The sequence below is a fragment of the Anabrus simplex genome, chromosome 3 (genome assembly GCF_040414725.1).
Source record: "Anabrus simplex isolate iqAnaSimp1 chromosome 3, ASM4041472v1, whole genome shotgun sequence".
Classification (NCBI taxonomy): Eukaryota; Metazoa; Arthropoda; class Insecta; order Orthoptera; family Tettigoniidae; genus Anabrus; species Anabrus simplex.
The window spans coordinates 267,689,779-267,712,585 of NC_090267.1; the positions used below are offsets into that span (position 1 = coordinate 267,689,779).

At 38.3% G+C, this 22,807-nt stretch overlaps 2 protein-coding genes across 2 annotated transcripts in view; one reads left to right on the plus strand and one right to left on the minus strand.

Annotated features, from left to right (window-relative positions):
- LOC136866235 (zinc finger CCCH-type with G patch domain-containing protein) overlaps positions 1–22,807 on the minus strand; it is a 143,351-nt gene that overhangs the window by 84,403 nt on the left and 36,141 nt on the right. Inside the window, exon 5 of the mRNA XM_067143020.2 lies at positions 4,563–4,705. Within this exon, the coding sequence (XP_066999121.2) occupies positions 4,563–4,705 (143 nt within the window). The remainder of the gene's footprint in view (positions 1–4,562; positions 4,706–22,807) is intronic.
- Positions 1–22,807, plus strand: part of LSm-4 (Like Sm protein 4) — a 209,851-nt gene that overhangs the window by 74,426 nt on the left and 112,618 nt on the right. The gene's annotated exons all lie outside the window — the stretch shown is intronic.

The following is a 22,807-nucleotide window of genomic DNA, read 5'->3' on the forward strand; positions in this document are numbered from 1 at the left end:
TTCCCTCTGTTTTTTCCAGTCTCCCACTGTAACACATCCAACACCATAATCTGAAGCCACATTTTGAAGAATTTCCCCTTTGTCCAGTGTCTTTAATGCACTGAACTTGTTTTCCCTAGAAACAATCACTTTCTTCCATTTACTCGCTATACTCACAGAGGATATGAAAATGATAACATCCGCACCCAACCAATACTACAATGAACAATGACTGAAGACTCACTGCGCCTGAGAGAAAAAAACTCTCCTACCGCCAGCTGTCAGGCCAGTGCTTGTCCCATGGACGCACCCTCCACACCGGGTGTGCCTGAATTTAGTCTCCACCAAAAGTTCAAATGAAGTCTACCAGTGTCGGATAACACGGAATGTCGGATAAGCGAAGGTCGGATGAGCGAGACTCTACTGTATTTAGAATCAATGGTGGTGATAACAACCTGCTTAATAACACAAGTGTGTGTAAAGATGTGATACATGAAAAGAGAAAATTAGAATATAAAACTTGTATAACCTACAATTTAAAAGGGCCAGGATGGGAGAGATAGAATCCAGGAAACCACCACGTGAAATGTAAGTCAGGAATGTTGATAAAGAGGTTATGGAAGATGATCATTTAGTTCCCGTGATGTAGACCGACATGGATAAAGTTGTTTATTTTTTTTTTGCAAGTTGCTTTACGTCGCGTACAGACAGGTCTTATGGCGACTATGGGACAGGAAGGAGCTAGGAGTGGGAAGGAAGCGGCTGTGGCCTTAATCAGGTACAGCCCCAGCATTAACCTGGTGTGGAAATGGGAAACCACGGAAAACCATCTTCAGGGCTGCCGACAGTGAAGTTCGAACCCACTATCTCCCGAATACTGGATACTGGCCGCAATTAAGCGACTGCAGCTATCGAGCTCGGTGGATAAAGTTGAGTTTTCCCCGAAGTCTTATTGACTGTGCACAACACGCAGGTCACTCCCCCAATTCCTGCCACGGTACAGGTAGATAAGATTTAAGCTAAAATTTAGATAAAATAGTCTCCATGTCTCTCACCTCAAAATACATCATCCGAGTGATGGGGCAAAGAAAGCTCTAATGCTGGGATGAGGTCCAATGTGCTCATTACAGTCTCGATTCCACCTGCCGAAATAGGCAAGGTGGCGAGAAAATGTAGGCAGTAAGATGATTCCAGAGCATGACAAACAGCTGAGCCGATGATGTAATACGAAAACAAAGGAAACAGATGAACATCCAATATGGCAACCAGTCAATTTCAGTGGGAGTGAGTGAAGGAATACACACAGAAACATATGCAGAGTAGACATGAAAAGGTAAGTTCAAAAAAATTTAAAGTCTAGAGCAGACAAAGTAGGATGGCACAGCCTATGCTTGGACGAAATACTTTACTACATTCTCTGTCCTTAACTGTATCTTTATTATTATTATTACTAGCAAGATACCAGTGCTTCGCAACAGTATTATACTGGAATTTTGTAATTGAATGCTTAAAATTTTACATATAATCCGCCAAAATATGCGATCTGACGGCAATGTTCCTGCCATTTTTCAATCTTTCTTTCCAACAATCGATTTCGTACTTCCCGGGCTAGATCCAGGTTTTCCGCCCGGTCAGGTGGTCCCTAAATCTTTGCTATCTTTTCCTATAAGCATTTTTGATTGGGATCAAATCCTCGAGGAGATCTGCCGTGGTGTTGTCTTGGGTGCCTTGGCGGTACTGGACCCGCGGCTGGACTTCATTCGTAGTCATTACGTGGCCAGCACCCGGTTCCAGTGCGTCCCGGACATTTTGACAACGGTCCAGAACATTATTATTATTATTATTATTATTATTATTATTATTATTATTATTATTATTATTATTATTATTGATGTTCTGGACCCCGCAGCAAGATGGAAGACCGCTACTTGGCGGTAAATTACATCTGCTGCCTATGTCATTGCTGACAATGTGACCAGCATCATTGTCGCGCGTAGGCACGTGTGCGGGATTTCTGGCAATGCGAATGATATACTTCCGTGCATTATTAACTTTGAGGTGAACAACTGCATGGGCAATATCATTCCTATCGTTTATTTCAAATGCGTTTCAATTTTTATTTATATGCCAGGAAAATCTACTGTAATATAACTTTAAGTTTTCCGAAGGAAAAGATGGGTTTTAAAAACGAACCCAGGAAACATTAAAAATGATCGGTTTAAGATCAGAATCAAGTACATTATGAATAGTAGAATCAATTGGTCTCAACTCCTTTTTCACCCCACTGCCGTTAAGTTGAATTCCACCCCCCCACCTCCCAAAAAAGAAGGCGTGTTTCTTACTGTTTAAAGGATATTCCACATACCAATGTTCACATCTGTTACCTTCAGTTTTGATATATAAGTATCCCCATAAAAAGAGTTTACTTTTTTTCTCATAAATGAATTTTCTGGAAAAAATACTTGTTTCTTTATTAGTAAAGGATCTTCTAAATACCAATTATCATGACTGCAATATCTTCAGTTTTTGAGATGTGCCCTCATAAAAGGAATTTAACTCCTTTTCACCCCTGCCCCCAAGATGATTTCCCCCCCAGAAATGCATTTTTCTTTGTTTTTAAAGGAGATCCAAAAACAAATTTTCATGCCTGTAACAACTTTAGTTTTTATTAGATGTAAGTATCCTCATATAATTAATTCAGATAATTTTTCAATTCTTTCAACCCCCCCCCCCCCTCGTCATTGGATTTTCCAAAATCAAATCTTTACTTTTAAAGCAGATTCCAAATACCAATTTCCACGTCTGCAACATCTTTCGTTTCTGAGAGAATAGTATCTTCATACAAATAATTCAACTAATTTTTCAATCCCCCCCCCCCCAAGTGGATTTCCGAAAACAAAAAATACGCATTTCTTTTCTTTTAAAGGAGATTCCAAATACCAAATTTTACGTCTGTAACATGTTCAGTTTATGAAATATCAGTATCCTAATAAAAATAATTCAACCCCATTTTCAGTCATTTTTACCCCCCACCCAAGTGGTTTTTCTGAAAACCAAAAATACATGTTTCTTTATTTTTAATAGAAATAAAAATTACCAATTTTCACTTCTGTAACATGTCAAGTTTTTGAGATATACTGTAACATGCTCATTTTAAAATTTCACCCCCTTTTTAGTTCCCCTTAAGTGGAGTTTCTGAAAATAAATCACCTATGCTTCTTTACTTTTACAGGAGATTCCAAATACCAATTTTTACATCTGTAACATTTTATGTTTCTGAGATATACTGTAGATACAGTCTTTCTAAAAATTCACCCCATTTGTCATTCCTGTTTAACCCCCATTAATTGGATTTTCCCAACAACAAAAAACCATGTTTCTTTATTTTTAAAGGAGATTCAAATACCAATTTTCAGGTCTGTAATATCTTCAGTTTCAAGTATCCTCATTAAAGGCATTCAACCCTTTTTTCACCCCTCCTAGTGGGATTTTCCAAAAAGAAAAAAATATGCGTTTATTTTTAAAGGAGATTTTAAATACAATTTTTTACATCTGTAAACTTTTAAAGTTTTGAGATATGGATACACTCATTTTAAAAATTCTCCCCCCTTTTGACTCCCTTAGTGAAGGAATATCCAAAAATCCTCCCTTAGTGAGCACCTACATTTTAATATAAATGTATCCTCAAAATTTCATTTCTTTATTATGTCCAGTAGTTTTGGCTTGGCGATGGGCGGACGGTCGGTCAGTCAGTCTGTCAGTCAGTCAGGACATGTTCTTTTATATACAGTATAAAGATGTAGTCTTCCTTATCTACATATGGTACTTGTCTAAGATCTGGTTGGTTATTATCCTGACTGCATTCTTTACCTTATGTTTTCCATGCCCTTCCTCAACTTCTTCTTTCCTTTTCCTCTCCATTTAAACTCACTCAATCCCGTCATAACTATATTCTTCTTCTCCATGAAATCAATCACCTCTTCTCACTTTCCATTCAGTAACATGAGGTTGATCATTTCCACCTTCATTATGTTCTCTATTGGTTGCTCACTTCTCACACTTTCCCCAGCATGAGAACTGTGAACCACTTCTGGAGAACACCTTTTTCGAGGCTGATTTAAAAGTGCCATTTTAGTCTGTTGTACAATAGGGTCGCCACTCCCAAAGGTATTTTACAGCTCTTACCAGCAGGTGATAAGGCCGCACCTAACATGGAGTACAAAGGACTTCTGCAGCCGCCCCTAACCTGGGATCAGATGCTACTCGATGGGTTCCAGAGTCATTTTCTATACTGAGGGACCATCACCCCACCAAACGAAACTCATCCACCTGAAGCCTTAGTCACCTTAGGGGATGGTTATTTACCACTGCGCAACACTTGACACTGAGAAGTTGGCTGTACTGTCTTCTCATTACTGTAGCGGGGTAACCGACCAGACAATCTGTCATTCAATTTTAAATCAAGTGTTTTCAGAATAACATAGTACTAATCAACAAAAAGAATAACAAAGTGCAGAAAATGAAGATTTTGAAAGATAAGATCTGAATTAAAATAAGCCTGGATAAAACAAAGTGATATTTACTTGTATTCTCTTAATGCAGATAGATGAACCAGCTCTCCATGAGAAAAACGGCATTTTTCATCTGTGAAGCGGCATTCACCTTCAAGGAAATAAGGGCAGGGTAACATCTCCTGGAGGGTTGGATTAGTAAACATGACTCGAACCTAGAAAAGTAAATACAATGTTCACATATCAAAAACTTCTCAGCCTTTTTTATTTTCCATGAGAACAATTACATAATGTATTGTGAAATAGGTTTGATATCAATTTCTTCTTTGAGATTTAAGTATTTTCAACACAAGTGGTATAGGCCTATAATTTAAAAAAAAAAATCCTTGAAGAAGGGTCAAGAGACAGTGGTGCCACATAGTTTGAAATAAAACTGCATTTTGTGTTTTGTTTTAACCCTACATAGCTGACCTACTAACCCAATTGTGGCATTCACATAAATTAAAAGGAAACTCATCCCATTAGCAACACGGTGTAATATGGTAAACTTCAGTTATTTGACAAGCGATGCAACATATTGAAACCGTTCAATACCATGTTATTAGACATGTCAGGAAGCCTAGTATGATATATGTGCCATTTTCCACATCAATTTATGAAATGTTTCGTTGCAAATAGCATTTTATGCCCTGTCCGTGATACAAAGGATACTACGCGAGTTCGGAGGCTGGAGCCCTAATTACACGTAAGGAGAAAGAGAAGCTCTGCATACAGTGTAACCTTGGTATTACCCTCTCTATCATGCAAGAGAGCTAATGATATGACACTAAGCTTAAAATGTTGCCTGTGTCAGAAGGTGTGGCTAAGTTACAGGGTTTCAACCTAAGAACTCTATATTACCATCACTTCCCTGCCTATTTCCTGGATACCAACACACAGATTTCACAGGCTCACTAATACTCACTCACTCACACTCTATCCGTAGGCTTCTGAGGGACGTGAAGTTCCCGTGCCGATCTCACAATCCTCTTCCATCCTTTTCGACCTTGAGCCTGCTCTTCCCAGTTATCAATTTGGAGGGTCCGGCATACCTTGTTGATCTCCTTCTTCCAGGTGCTTCGGGGTCTTCCTGAAGGTCTTTTCCAATTAAGAGATCCCTTGTATAGATCTAGTGGTGCACTGTTATCCTGCATCCTCAGTACATGTCCAGCCCAGCGCAGTCTGTTGGATTCTATCACACCCATTATAGTGTGTTGTTGAGAGAGGGTGTAAATCTCATAATTCAATCTTTTCTTCTAGCTTTGAGAGATAGGATCAAACCATGGGCCAAATATTTTTCTATAAACTTTATTCTCAAAGACTTGCAACTGCTGCTGCTCTTTCTTGGTTATACTCCATGTCTCGGAACCATACAGAAGTACTGGTCGAATGATTGTATTGTAGATAATCATTTTTGCATCCCTTGTTAAAAACTTGGAGCCTAATATAGGGCTTATAGAGTAAAATGCCTTAGTTGCATTCTTAATTCTAGCTTGGTGTTCCTGTTGTCTTCGGTTTTGCTCTTAATACACCAAGGAATTTAAACTCCTCTACTCTTTTAAATATATGTTTCCCAGTCTTCAAAGGCAATCTGTCAACCTCCTCATGATTTGGTCTCTGTACAACCATGTAATGTGTCTTTTTATCATTTACCCGTAAGCCAATTTTTGTTGCCATTTCCTCTAGTTCCACAAATAACTGCCTAATTTCTAACTCATTGCGGCCAATAAAAACAATATCATCCGCACATTCAAGGACTTTATGTTGTCTCCCCAATATGATGCCAGCAGGTACAAGAGCTAATTTCCTACATTCTTCTTCAGTATAATTTGAATATTTGTCTCAGACCAGTTTTATTCTGGAAGGAACTTTATTTTCTGCACTTGAGCAAAACACAGCTAACATTACCATCCATACACAGTTTGCACATGTTAATTAATTTTATGGGAAAGCCAAACTCCATCATGATGTTCCACAGCCCTTCTCTATGGACTGAATTATATGTCTTGAAGAAATCTATAAAGAGATAAGGAACCGACTCCTTGTGTTCCCACACCTTATCATTAGCAGTCTTAAATGCAAATATGTTGTCTGTAGTGGATCTGAACCGTTCTGATAGTCCCCAATAACATTTTCAGCTCAGCAAATGGTTTTAAATGCTGTAAAAGAATAAAAGACAGAATTTTGTAGGCCGTGTTTACAAGAGATATACCATGATAATTTTGAAGTTCTTCCATATCCCCTCCTTTATGAATTGGGACAATAATTGATTCCTACCATTATTTTGGGAAAACTTCATCATGCTAAGGGCTCAATAATAATAATAATAATAATAATAATAATAATAATAATAATAATAATAATAATAATAATAATAATGATGATGATGAAAATTTGTCACAAGCCCTGGAAAACTACATAAGAGGGATCAATAAACTCTGCATAATTTGCAGTACCTAATGATGTAAAAATGTGACTTACTTCTCGGCGCATTCTCAATGACGCTCCGTAAGACAACGTCACAGTGATAAAGACCAGATGGCTTTTGGGGTTTTTCTTAATTCAGAGCTGGGAGTCCCCATCACCCCCACTACGTGCACCTAAAATCCAAAGGACGCAGTCGTAACTAACATGAAGCACGCGATCCGATTTGAATTAAAATAGTTCAGTAGATATAGGGTGTTAAGAGCTACAAATTGAGTGAATATGTAAAAGTGGGAGGGGCGTTGCCTTTCCATAACGAACCCCACTAGTCAAGTATGTAAGGTGTTTCATCCTGCACATTTCAGCTTATTCTATGTCATGGTTTGTGTGGTTCACGTCACAATGTTTCTTTGTGCACATCTCTAGTCATTGTGTGAAAAGTGTGTGTGATATTGACATCAATTATGTGTGACCAGTATTCCTCTTGTGATGGAGTGAACACAAGATATTATTGTGATATTTTATATAGACTAAATAAATGAGTTTCATTTAGAGACCGGATCTGTAATCATCAGTGTGTAGTGAGGCAGCAGTTATAGAGAACTAAAGATCATTGTGTTATAGTTAACATGTGTGCAGATATCAGAGGCTACAAACTCTATCAAATAAATGTAGCCATATTAGCCAAGGACAAGGAAACTGAATTATGACGCTCAGTTTGGAAGATAGGTAAATTCTCTAGTATGTGTCTGTCTGTCTGTTAGGTCATCAGCCCAGAGGCTGGTTGGATCCTCAAATAGCACCACCAAAGGCTATGCAGCTATAGGGAAACTGCAAAAAGCCAATGGCAGAACCCAAATGAGGCGTACTAGGCAAGACGAGGAGTGAGGTAGTTTGCTATTGCTTTCCTCACTGGACCAGAAGGTGCCACTGCAGCACGACTGATCCTATGAGCAACACCTTTCCTAACACTCGGATACTAGTTGTGCCCCAAATGTCATTACTCAGCACCACCCTTACCCGTAATGAACGGAGTGCGAGTGATGATCTTCAGGGACATTAATCGCTACTTGGGGTAGTCCATCTCGTGCCTGCGAGTGGTTACTACCATTATCGCATTTATCTTGAAGCCAGATAAACATTACTTCAAACAACCCATCTTACATTTGTGTTCACATGCATGTGAGTGCCCCTTGAACCCAGTACCTACAACTACCAGATCACGCCTATGTGCCAGCAGTATTCCTGAGTGGAAGAACAGCATGGGATTTTCAATGGCTTGGAGGTAGCAGTTTCCAGTACATCATGGAGTCAGCGCAGAGCCAGATGAACCCAGGATCTTCTGCTAGCGAGATGGCGGTCATGGATAACTAAATCCATATTGGTATTGCCATATGACAGCAGGTTACACACCAAAACGATAAACACATTCCAATGATATCTTAGCATGAAAATCCGTCAAAGGTCGCAGTAATATGATAATTTAACTTTGTAGATAGATTCAACAGTATGCAGTTTGATTTAATGTATAGTGCATACAAAGAAAGATACACGAGTCTCAAAGGGGATAGTCTCTTTATTACCTTGATTGTTCTTGTCTTCTGGGTGATTATTGGTTAATCATAAAATTTATCTCCAGTAATCTACATTAATTAGTGTTTAATGCCCTATATATTGTTATGTGTATTTAGTGAAGCATTTGTTGATGGGGTGTATTTCAATAGTTCGGCTGGCTTTCAAAATATTTCCATTTAAATCAGCTGATATGATCTTCCCAAGTTCCGATTATTAATTGTCCAGGTGCTTCACAAATTAAATTTTGCATGGTTATAGAAATCCTCCTTTAGTTTGAGGATGCTGATGAGTGAAGAAAGATATTGATGACTCGGGGGACGAACAAATGAACTAGAAAGATACGCAAGTGTGTGAAGTATTATACTTTAATTCCCTGTTGGTAAGGATCATCTTAATGTATTCTAAAAGGTATATGAATAGTGTGGATATAAAGTACATGTGTTTGAAACTGAGGGCAATAAAGAGAGTATGTGAAAGATATGCAGGACATGAGAAATAATAATAATTGTTCGGGGGTTTCCGTGGAACGCAGAGGTGAAAGAAGGTGCTGGGGTGAATGGGTCTAACTACGTCAAGAATTGAATTTAAAAATTAAACTGAAGGTTATATTTTCAGAACTTCAAACAGAACAATTTTTTCATGACACTATTACAGGTACAAGTAGCAATCATTAAACAAGATGGAGAAAAATCCAAGATTCAGAACCTTAACTCTTTGGGCTTTAAGCCCCTAGCTTTACATTTCCTGAGCTACAAGCTCAAATTTACAAAAGAGCACAAATTTATGCAAGGGCAGAAATCTCCTAATTCAAAGAGCACTTGCTCCCAAAATTACAATGAATAGTGTGGATATAAAGTACATGTGTTTGAAATTGAGGGCAATAAAGAGAGTATGTGAAAGATACGCAGGACATGAGAAATAATAATAATTGTTCGGGGGTTTCCGTGGAACGCAGAGGTGAAAGAAGGTGCTGGGGTGAATGGGTCTAACTACAATGTCAAGAATTGAATTTAAAACTTAAACTGAAGGTTATATTTTCAGAACTTCAAACAGAACAATTTTTTAATTACAGAAATTAGGGATTAGCTAAATTCAAAACTGGCAGAAATAAAAAGAAAATATTGCCAACCCAAAAATAAATGAACATCAATCAGTAAAAAAGACCTATGAATACAAAAATAAATGAACATCAATCAGTAAAAAAAAACTTATGAATACAAAACTTCTTTGAATTATAAGTTCTTACACCTCGCACCAGTGTGCATGATCATAGTTTTTAGTAGTGTCATCTGTGGAAGAATGTCCAAACTTCTTGATTGATAGCAAACAAAACTAGTAGAAATACAGTCAGTCCACAGGCATTCATAAATCTTACAAAACCTTGAAACAGAGCGAACAGGCTCTCAGTTTTCCAAGCTTACTCTAGGCAACCTCAACTTACAATTACAGTTCTCTCAAAGCATTATTTCGAACACAAAATGAATGGAGGCGTATTCTTGCACTCCTAGATATGAGCACTTAAAACCTAAAGGGCACTAGGCCGATGAAACAGGGGCCATTCCCAAACTACTGAGGTGACTGGTATAAGGATAAATTAATGCATTACGGAAAGGAAGAAAAACAGTTACAAAAAGCAGTCACCTCAAACCAAGATGAAGGGGAGCTCGAGAGGGTACATCACTCTCTATCCCCAATTTACAGTTAAAGATTTTATGAAGTTTTTACATTAGCCGGCAGAAAGTTACATTTTTAGGAAAGAAGGTTACACAGTTAGTGATTCGGACCTTTCCCTCGGGTTAAACTGTGGAGGTAGCTACAACAAGAAGGAATTATGTGGCCATACCTGGTAGCAGTTCTAGCTGCCGATGAAAAGGCCGCCCGCCTCCTGCTTGACACACACACACACACCCACGCACGCACGCACCAGTAACATGACGATAAATTGGCCAAGAAGCGTGAAAATCCACAGTTTATAAACCCTCAGGGAAGGTTCGAGACCATTCAAGATTAAACTAGCCACATCCTTTCACGTTTAATGGTTAATTTCAAAGTTACACTCAGAACTTAAGAAGCCGGTGATAGGTGGAAAATTAATTACAGAAATTAGGGATTGGCTAAATTCAAAACTGGCAGAAATAAAATGAAAATATTGCCAACCCAAAAATAAATGAACATCAATCAGTAAAAATAACTTATGAATACAAAACTTCTTTGAATTATAAGTTCTTATACCTCGCACCAGTGTGCATGATCATAGTTTTTAGTAGTGTCACCTGTGGAAGAATGTCCAAACTTCTTGATTGATAGCAAACAAAACTAGTAGAAATACAGTCAGTTCAGGAAACTTCCCAATAACAAAATTACATCTTATTTCCATGGTGACATCTTCCGAGTAAATTTCTAAGTGGGAGTAGTTTCAGTTTCTTTGTTTCACCAATAGAGGAGTTCATTTAGGCGCTAGTTTTAAATGCGCGGCATTGAGGTGTACCTCCCAGTACAACAACAACAATAATAATAATAATAATAATAATAATAATAATAATAATAATAATAATAATAATAATAGTAATAATAATAATAATAATAAGAAGAAGAAGAATAAGAAGAAGCCAGTAGTGTAATTTGCAGAGGCATCGGAATAAAGTGAATGATACATGAATAATGTACATGGAGGATAATATGCCCGGAAACATGCAATAGATGAATTAATAATTAATCGTTTATTCCAGATGGAACTGTGAACAACCGCTCAGCTGTTCGGCCAGGGTGAGTTCCCTAGGCGAGTGAAATATGGCTTCCAAACCTTTCATTAGTGTTTGTTTCTTTTTTGCTGGCCCTACTTTCAGATGATACTTTTGCCCATCTTTAATGCATGCACTTGCATAGTAATTTGTCTTTACCATCGGAAGGCTCTGTGTTTAATGAGCTGGTAGTTGATGCATTCCCTTCAATTAGGGTATTAAAAATAAAGTCGTAGTTAGAGAATTTCAGCTAGCACCTCAAGTCAGGAAGGCATGGTTCGATACCCAACTGGTATCGAAGTTCTTGGAACAATACCAGGGGCCACAGATTCTGGAGAGCATTGGAATGTATTTATTGTCTTGTTTACAGGGAAAATGCTCCACCGTATTATGTATTTTATTGTTTATGCCTTGTGAAATTGTGTGGTGATTCATTTTGGAGTTAAAGGCTCATCAGCATTGTAATGTCCACATTGTAAATATTAGTAATAAGTTTGTCACCCCAGAGAGACACATGTATTTCAGTAGCATGGTAATGTGATATTATAGGAATCATTTGTAATAGGTGACAGCAGGATTTTCATGACTAGGTAATGTGTTGATGCATGTGGAAAATACCATCAAAATCACGAACATAAAAACCACTAGAGATGCCATCGTCTTCGTGTAATTTATGTTGTACTGTCACAATAATAAATGGATGGTATATCTGCCATAGGGTAAATAAGGTCATGGACCCATGTAATAAGATAGATGTCCAAATGCTATCATTATCAAGTGAAAGGGATAGGTCCCTAATATTTGGCAGCGAATTTGTAACATATGCAGTGTTGAGTGGTTTCGGCTTGAGAATGTCAGAATGCAATGGTTTTCCATCTCGCGATGTTCCTGGATCCATCCAGCATCCGGACGATTCCAGAAGAGCCAGCGCAGGTATATAAGAGAGGAACGACCTGTTTGGATTTAGTGAGAGTTAGACTGAGTTAGAAGTTGGTGTGGTTCAGTCGTGAGCGACTGCCAGTGTAGTGAAGTATGTGAACTGCCGTGATTATCGGACTAGTGTGCTACAGTGCGGACTGTCGGCAAAGGAGAGAACGTGTAGCCGTGCGACGCGTGACCTTGTGTGTGAGAACAAGTGAGAAACAAAGGGAGAGAGCGCACAAACTGAGTAAGTGTGTGTTATGAGCAAAAGTTGTGTGTAGTCTTGTGTAGTTTGACACCTCATGTGTGTACAGAATTTTTCACCAATGAGCTCTCAGTGAATAAAATTGTGTTTTGAATCTGGTAAAAAATCCATTCTTATTATTTCTTAGATTAACATATTCCTCTTGCTACAGTGCCCTACTTTCAAGATATTTATGTTACATGCCCACTTTATTTCACTGGACAGTACCATGACCCATCTGCTCTCAAGCATAGCCGTTGCTTTGAATTAAAGTAGGAGGATGCAACTTCGATGCCTGGGTTTGTTTCTCCGAAGTTCTTCATCCATAAAATTTCCATCCGTGACATATTTGTGAGGTAGGATTTTTATACTTAATACTCTGTCGATGCCCAGGACAGGTACAATATTAGATCACAATTTCAACTAGGTCATACTTAAGCATGAATCAATTGTAAAGGCAAGGGGGCTGCCTTTAATGGTCTGAGAAATTCTGTTAAAAAGAAAGGAACCTATAAGATGGACAAAATCTATACTTGATAGTGTGACCCCTATTTATATAACGTTAAATTATCATCTTACCTAAATTCCAGCCATCTGCATCATGACATATTTTATCTTTAGTCCTGTTTTCTATCTTGAATGACCTCTTTCACTGGCTTCATGTTACTACCTCTCTCTCCCATCTTCTCTTGTCTTTGATGTCATCATGTGACACAATGGCCAATAAGTTGTATTATCTATCAGGAAGTTTCTCTCGATTTCTCGGCTTGCATATTTAAGCTGCCTGCCTCACATATCGACGGTTCCTGTGTGATCTGGGCACTCTACTACACCATCTTCAAGTGAGCTGGTTCTCCTCCAGGTGTTCTGCTGCTTTCAATATCAGGTGAGGTTGAGAGGCATTCCTCCCTTTATGTTAATTATTCAGGCTCTTGGTTGCCATCTTCCATACTCTAAACTCACGGGATCATCAGCCGGTGTAAACACAACCTATGGTACTGTTCTATGTTCAAATCTACGAACTTACAGTATTGTGCTCTTCCCAAGATGTTGCACAGCAAGCTAAAGTAACAAACAAACTTGTGCTTGGTTCTCGAAAGGCAAGGCCCGGTTTTGAGTGTGTGTGATTTTATGAACACTTTACCCTGAGTTTCACTAATTATTCCTTTAGTTTTCACGTCACACTCTATTTATTTATTTATTTATTTATTTTGGTATCCCTCCTTCCCTTTTTGGCATATTGTGTTTCCTTGCTGCTTTGTGATTGGTACATACGAAGTTCTTGATTTATGAATTTCATTTTCCGTATTGACATTTACCAATCGTCATAAAAGGAAAGAAAAATTCCACCTAATCAATACATTTATTTTCTTGTAAAGTATTACAATCTAGGACCGGTTTCGACCCTTCATAGGTCATCCTCAGCTATATCAGAATCACATTTGCATTTCTATCTTATACCTCTGAAAGACCTTTATGATATATTGTTTCATAATTTTCAGTGAAAACTTATCTTAAAAACTTACAAATTTCTAAGCGTTGTGTTAAAATTAAAAATTAAAATTACAAAACTTTGTCTATTATATACATGCCCTTTGGCTGACAGAATACATCCTTGGGTTGATTAAGCATCTATCTTAGGTATTGTTGCTTATTCTGTTGAATCGATTCACTTTTATACTTATGTACAATCGTGAATAGACTATCAGTAAAATTTGATAAATAAAGCTTGCGTGATAATTATAATAAAATATCATGTTACATCTTTATACCATATTGCTGGAGTGATATTATTTTAGGTAGAATATAAATACGTGTTGACCTCTATGAAATATTTTGACATAAACACACTAATATATTTTAAAGTCTAATCATTGTACTTTAAGGTCTAAAATACTTATTGCTTTGGATCTTGCGTTGTTATGTGGTAAAATATTGTAACAATTTGTCTTATATAACATCAGATATTGATAATATTTAAATATGCCGTGTATGGTTGGCTTTTAAGTCTAATGATTAAATGTCAGTTCCTTCTTGCATAAAATTACAAGTTTCATATTATGTTGATTATGTATTGTATAAAACATAAATGTCTATTAAATAGAATGCTTATCATTTACTACAGAAGTTTTTTAAAAAACACTTGAATGTCTAGTAATATAGTCAAAAAATGGTTATAGAAAAGAAATAGTTAATTCCATCATTCGTAAGTTCAAATCACGACCCAACACCACTCAGACCAAAGCAGATCAACCCAGAAAAAATTACGCAACTTTCACTTTCAATAATACGGGCGTATATTCACTAACCAATGTTCTGAAGAAGCATAACATTAAAATAGCATTTAAGACTACACAAAATAATAGGCATGTCATATATAATAGCAAATCAGTAAATAGTAGTAACAAATATCTTCAATCAGGAGTCTACCGAATGGAATGTAACAACTGTTTTTAACAAGTTATGTGGGACGTACGGGCAGGAATTTCACGACTAGATATAATGAGCACGTAAACGCAATTAGGCATAATCATTTCTCGGCAATAGGGCAACATATGCATGAATATAAGCACAATTTTACGGACATAAATAACGATTTAAAAATATTAAATTGTAGAACCTAAAGGTCCTTTGCTTAATACACTGACTGACAGAGCAAATGCAACACCAAGAAGGAGTGGTCAGAACTTTATGCCAATTGCAGGGTAGACTGACGTCACTGAGGTATGCTCATGATGTGAAATGCGCCGCTGTGCTGCGCACGTAGCGAATGATAAATGGGACACGGCGTTGGCGAATGGCCCACTTCGTACCGTGATTTCTCAGCCGACAGTCATTGTAGAACGTGTTGTCGTGTGCCACAGGACACGTGTATAGCTAAGAATGCCAGACCGCCGTCAACGGAGGCATTTCCAGCAGACAGACGACTTTACGAGGGGTATGGTGATCGGGCTGAGAAGGGCAGGTTGGTCGCTTCGTCAAATCGCAGCTGATACCCATAGGGATGTGTCCACGGTGCAGCGCCTGTGGCGAAGATGGTTGGCGCAGGGACATGTGGCACGTGCGAGGGGTCCAGGCGCAGCCCGAGTGATGTCAGCACGCGAGGATCGGCGCATCCGCCGCCAAGCGGTGGCAGCCCCGCACGCCACGTCAACCGCCATTCTTCAGCATGTGCAAGACACCCTGGCTGTTCCAATATCGACCAGAACAATTTCCCGTCGATTGGTTGAAGGAGGCCTGCACTCCCGGCGTCCACTCAGAAGACTACCATTGACTCCACAGCATAGACGTGCACGCCTGGCATGGTGCCGGGCTAGAGCGACTTGGATGAGGGAATGGCGGAACGTCGTGTTCTCCGATGAGTCACGCTTCTGTTCTGTCAGTGATAGTCACCGCAGACGAGTGTGGCGTCGGCGTGGAGAAAGGTCAAATCCGGCAGTAACTGTGGAGCGCCCTACCGCTAGACAACGCGGCATCATGGTTTGGGGCGCTATTGCGTATGATTCCACGTCACCTCTAGTGCGTGTTCAAGGCACGTTAAATGCCCACCGCTACGTGCAGCATGTGCTGTGGCCGGTGGCACTCCCGTACCTTCAGGGGCTGCCCAATGCTCTGTTTCAGCAGGATAATGCCCGCCCACACACTGCTCGCATCTCCCAACAGGCTCTACGAGGTGTACAGATGCTTCCGTGGCCAGCGTACTCTCCGGATCTCTCACCAATCGAACATGTGTGGGATCTCATTGGACGCCGTTTGCAAACTCTGCCCCAGCCTCGTACGGACGACCAACTGTGGCAAATGGTTGACAGAGAATGGAGAACCATCCCTCAGGACACCATCCGCACTCTTATTGACTCTGTACCTCGACGTGTTTCTGCGTGCATCGCCGCTCGCGGTGGTCCTACATCCTACTGAGTCGATGCCGTGCGCATTGTGTAACCTGCATATCGGTTTGAAATAAACATCAATTATTCGTCCGTGCCGTCTCTGTTTTTTCCCCAACTTTCATCCCTTTCGAACCACTCCTTCTTGGTGTTGCATTTGCTCTGTCAGTCAGTGTATAAGTGAAGAATTATATATAACACTAGATCAGTATGCAAATCCTAATTATAACATAAATGAGTTATCTGAAAAAACTAATATTTTGTTCAATAAAATTGTTCCTGTCTTAAAAAACGACTACGTCAAAATAGTCAACAGACGACGTCATACACAAGCTACGGCAGAGACAGTGAACCTCAGTGACTCCGCCCATACACACGTAACAACCTCCCCTACTTATCCCTCCGCCCCTCTCACAACAGACAACACTAGAACATCAGTACGAGGTACATTACTCGTCAAACGGCCAAGAAACTCGCATTTCAAACATGCAGCAGTAAGTAAATTAATTCAGGCTTTACAAATTTACACAATATTACACTTCTATTGAAATCTAACTCACTTCATTCATTTTGGCTTACAGACTTTACCAGCCTCAAAAAGGGAAAGGAACCACCACATTCTTACGGCATTTGATGAGAGAAAACTCCAGAAGTTAGGCCAGAACTGAATCACACATATAGTGCATAATTTAACACGTATCAAGCTTATATTGATCCATTTCACAATTATAGGAAAGTGCTGTTATTTACAAATGGAACCTATAAAGACCAACATTCGACATATATAAAAAAAAGGCAAATTATGGAAATATAACGCAAGAATCAAGGCCAACACGTTTCAGTGTCACTAATATACTGACTATATTACTAGACATTCAAGTGTTTTTTAAAAAACTTCTGTAGTAAATGATAAGCATTCTATTTAATAGACATTTATGTTTTATACAATACATAATCAACATAATATGAAACTTGTAATTTTATGCAAGAAGGAACTGACATTTAATCATTAGACTTAAAAGCCAACCATACACGGCATATTTAAATATTATCAATATCTGATGTTATATAAGACAAATTGTTACAATATTTTACCACATAACAACGCAAGATCCAAAGCAATAAGTATTTTAGACCTTAAAGTACAATGATTAGACTTTAAAATATATTAGTGTGTTTATGTCAAAATATTTTATAGAGGTCAACACGCATTTATATTCTACCTAAAATAATATCACTCCAGCAATATGGTATAAAGATGTAACATGATATTTTATTATAATTATCACGCAAGCTTTATTTATCAAATTTTACTGATAGTCTATTCACGATTGTACATAAGTATAAAAGGGAATCGATTCAACAGAATAAGCAACAATACCTAAGATAGATGCTTAATCAACCCAAGGATGTATTCTGTCAGCCAAAGGGCATGTATATAATAGACAAAGTTTTGTAATTTTAATTTTTAATTTTAACACAATGCTTAGAAATTTGTAAGTTTTTAAGATAAGTTTTCACTGAAAATTATGAAAAAATATATCATAAAGGTCTTTCAGAGGTATAAGATAGAAATGCAAATGTGATTCTGATATAGCTGAGGATGACCTATGAAGGGTCGAAACCGGTCCTAGATTGTAATACTTTACAAGAAAATAAATGTATTGATTAGGTGGAATTTTTCTTTCCTTTTATGACGACATACAAAGTTGACGGAAATTACTTTGTAAATGGCTTATGCAAAACATGTATGATCTTCTTAATAGTCAAGTGATCCCTGTGCATTTTCTAAATGACATAAATATCCTAAGTTGGAGGTTTGTTGTTCCTCCACCTTTTGATAGAAGATCCATTATCCTGTTGATAATTCATCTTTTAGAAACTAATTATTGGGATATTGTATCTCTGATGTATATAGAGTAGGGTTTAGAGATTAACATAACATTTTTTCCTCTTAAATTTGTATTATGCTGTGGACCAGCAAGTAAGCTTTAAATGCTATTTATATACTGCATACCAGTACAAATGATTAATAATAGTTGTTATTTAACTTTATGTACATAGGCAAGTCACTAAGTTTGTTCTGATTGTCTTTAGGTTGGCTCTATGGTGTTGTGTGCTCGCCAGCTGTTAGATGGCACCATTGTCTATGTCTGTGGTAGGTTTCAGCATTATCAGATCAGTACAGCTTGTGCTATTGCAACATAAAGGTGGCCGCACCACTCCCTGTTTGCACCAAGGAAGAACAGCATTCTGTAATCTGTTTTTTGTGGTCCGAGGGTGTACCAGAATTCACAGAAGACTTTCAGTGCAATGCGGAGACAATGTTTTGCTACAGCAAAGTGTTTACCAGTGGATTGAACAGTTCAAAAGGGGTCGCACAAGCGTGATGGATGGGGAAAGATCCAGACTTCCATCTGCAGCCGTAACGGATGCTAATATTGAACCAGTGCGTGATATAATCCTAAATAACAGACGAGTGACTGTTGATGACATGGCAAAACCATATGCTCATTAGATTCGATCAACAGGTGAAGGAAGTGGTGCATATGCGGCTTGCTGCATAACCAAAAATTGCTTTTGCAGAGGGTATCAGAAAGCTTGTGAAACAGTAAACGATGTGCATTGAAAAAGCAGGGTAACTATGCTGAAAAATGATATCAATAAAAAGTGTGTACTCTTTTTGTAATAGGCCTAAATTATAAAAATTGACTGCAGATACTTATTGACTTGCCCTCGTAAACCAAAGCTTGGTGGAAAAGTTAAAACTCATGTCACTGAGTGACACTGCTGTTAAAAATGTTAAAATACAGTGCTTGTACACAATTTTCTTACTAATATTTATTTATTTAGATCAACAAGATAACCAGGACAATAACCTTAATGATAAAATTGATAATAAGAACCCCTTTTATGAAGGAATACTTGAACATCTGGAAGCATTAGGTATAAAAAATAATGCAGACAGTAAAAGAAAGAAACCGACAGAACCTCAGTCCTCCCGAATAACTATCCCTCTTCTGAAGCCCTTGAAACCGTGACCATAAGTGACACACCTGCTCCCCACTCCACAGCCTTGCCTTCCCTAGGGGAGGAGCAAACGTCAGAGCGTACACATCATTATTTCACTAGACGGAAAGCCGTACCAGCTGCCGCTTGACCCCTCCAAGGACACAGTAGGTTGACGACATATCAAGGTGAGACGCCATCAATTTAAATACTAGGTTCCCTAGAGTGGATTTGAATACAAATTAATACAAAACAATCCCCCATTTCTGTTTCTTTGCAGACTTTGGGAAAGCTTTTTCATAACATCAATAAGAAAACAATCAGCTTCAGAGGATTCCTTAATAAACAAAAATTACCGGGCGAGTCGGCCGTGCGGTTAAGAGCGTGCAGCTGTGAGCTTCCATCTGGGAGATAGTGAATTCAAACCCCAGTCGGCGTCCTGAAGATGGTTTTCGGTGGTTTCCCATTTTCACACCAGGCAAATGCCGGGGCTGTACCTTAATTAAGGCCACGGCCGCTTCCTTCCCATTTCAAGGCCTTTCCTGTCCCATTGTCGCCATAAGACCTATTTGTGTCGGTATGAAATAAAGTTAAAAAATATAAAAAATCAAGAGACCCAATTTCACCAAGTTAAATCAAACGAAAATACTCACTTCAGAAAAGAAGAGCAGCCGAAGAGAACAGCTTTTAAATTAAGATGTAACATCAACACGAAAAAGTCCTTTTCAAAAACTTTTAAAAAATGAACTAGGAAAAACACACATCAGATATGAACAAAAATGCTAAAATACTTGAAATTTTAACATCTCTTTTTAAGTTAATAGGAAATTATTTTAAATTAGGTTAGAACATAAGCAGATCCATCTTCCCTTCCCACTTCATCACCACATTCAACCCTCCACACCTATTTTAATTACCTTTTTAAAATTAGTTTTGTTTTAAGGATAATAAAGGTACTATTTTAAGATGTTTTTATGAGAAGAAGATAATTGTACGTAATTTCACCTAAGCAATGTTATGTAGCTGAAGATGTTCCTAAGGAAAGAAACATGTTCTACAAATAATTAATTTGCTTAAAGCAAATATATAGTATCAAACAGGCGGAAGTTTACTTTTATTGATTTAATGTAAATAAGATTTGATACGGGAAATGAAGCTGATTTCTTGCAAACCCCCTACACTTTTCCAAGTTGCTGAGAAAACAAATACCAGATCACCCTGATGGCAGCCGACATCCAATGAAGATATAGTACAAGAAGAGGAAGAAGAATAAGTGAATTTTCATTTTTTATAATGCTATACATGCAATGGCCAGGATCTGAACTGCAACCGCTTTGATGAGAAGCCAATCAGCCATCGTGCTACCACTGAATAAGTCTGTTCCAAATAAAACTACCGTATGTTTTGTGCTATACTGCATTTTATTTTTGTTTTGTTTCTATCCTACAACTGTAATTTTTCTAATGGCTTAGTATAATTACTATGTATAAAATAGCAGGCTCGTGGATATATCATCTGTAACAGTTTTTATTTGCCAATAGCTCCTGTCCAGTGTGTAAAATCTGTACAACCCAATCCGAAAAGGATTATTTTATTGGAGTAAGTTAACTGTGTTACACTTCCATCAAGTCTTCTTTCGAATCAATTCTATTGATCATAATCTCCAAAGAGACCATTGTTCAGTAGTCTGCATCTCTTGTGGTCCTCGGTCAGACTGCTGCATCAAATGAATCAAAGAGGTTCAACAAAGGTGTGTTCTGGATAATGTTCAATCATTAAGTGGGAACTCGTACTTGATTTCTCTTGACAGGAACATTTGCATGAATGATCAGTTTTTCTATGTTGCCATTTCCACATCACATAATGTGTCCAAAGAACTGTAATAATCTTTGTTTACATATTGATGATTATTTGATTTTAAGGTTGAGCTGATTATTAAGAATCATTGGTGCAAAATGCTGTCTAAGGCATGCGTAACATTCTTCACCAGCACCACATTTCAAAAGAATCAATTTTGAGCCAACCTACACTCAGCGTGTTTATGTTTCTATGTGGCTTGGGGTTAATTATTCAAAATCTTGTTCTAACTAATTTTCACAAATCTTGCGCTAGATAGCAACACGTGACCAAACAGGGGGTGTGTTTTCTCCTTGCATTTTGTACTCCTTGCTGATGGTTGGAATCTTGTGTGCGGACAAGATGGCTGTGTAGGTTGGTGAAATTCCCTTTACAGAGTATTACAACTTATTAGTACACTTAAATGGATAATATAAGTGGCGTTTGTCTTTTGACGCATGTATAGGTTTCCATTTGATATTTGCCTGTGAGTAATGGTACTCTTAGCATTAAATATCTTCTGATGAGGCATCTGGTGGTGTCTGACTTGTAATAATGGAGTTGTTTTAGTGTCTGTTTATATTTTGATCTTACATCTTTCTTTGGGCCAGTGTTTTTGGAGCTCACTCTCTCGTGTTAGTTATTTTGTGTGTGTTACGTATCATCCTGAAATTCTCTGTAGCATGGATACATATATTTTGTGTGTGTGTGTGTACGAGAGAGAGAGGGGGGGGGTATAAAAGCCATGTGTTTTGATATGTGCATCTCACCCTCTGCTTCTGGGACGATTGGCATTTACGGCAATTTGTGCCGTTCCTTAATCATCTTGTTTATGTGTCTCGAGTGGACTCGCCACTGAATCCTTTGAGGAAAATGCTCTATATGATGAGCATGTTAAGTGGTGTAATGTGACGTTTTTTGTGGTGCTCTAAGGAACCAGAGAAACAAGGAAATGCCATTTGGTCCTTGTTTCAATGACGGTGAAATCCTGACATTCACCTCCCCGGGGTAGAGAGGGGGCAACGACTGCATATAAAAATATTTTATAAAAATAATATGTTATATGCAGGCGGCTAACGAATAAAGGGATCGATTATCTTCTGGTATAAGGAGATCCCCTATACCAAGTACCAACAGTCTCTTTGAGAGTGGATGAGCGGGTATGGGTATGGGTAAGAAATTGTCCCCAAAGGCAGAGGAACCAGTTTGGTCAACGGCATGAGGATGCAGAAGGCAACGAGAAACCACTGCATTAAAGATCCTGAGAGATATTCCAATAAAATCACATGGCATGGCTGCAACGTCAAGATCAGAGCTGGCCGTGTGGATCATCTACCTCCGTTTGGAGGCGACGTCTTAAGAAGAAGAAATACAATGGGATGGCAGATGGGGTTCATCTGGGGTTCATTAACCTATGGTGCCTGCCTGTATGTCTGGAGTGAATATTTTTCCGTCAGGGACATGTAATCGGAGTAATGATAATCAGGCGTATCACTGTGTGTTTATGATTGATGGTGTACGGACCATTTTGGTTAAACTGCCGCTGTCTGGTTTATTCGAGTATGCGTCATGCATCACAATGGGTCAAGATTGGTGTTTTCCGCACGTGGTCTGACTTGTATGTTACAAACCAAGATATTGGAA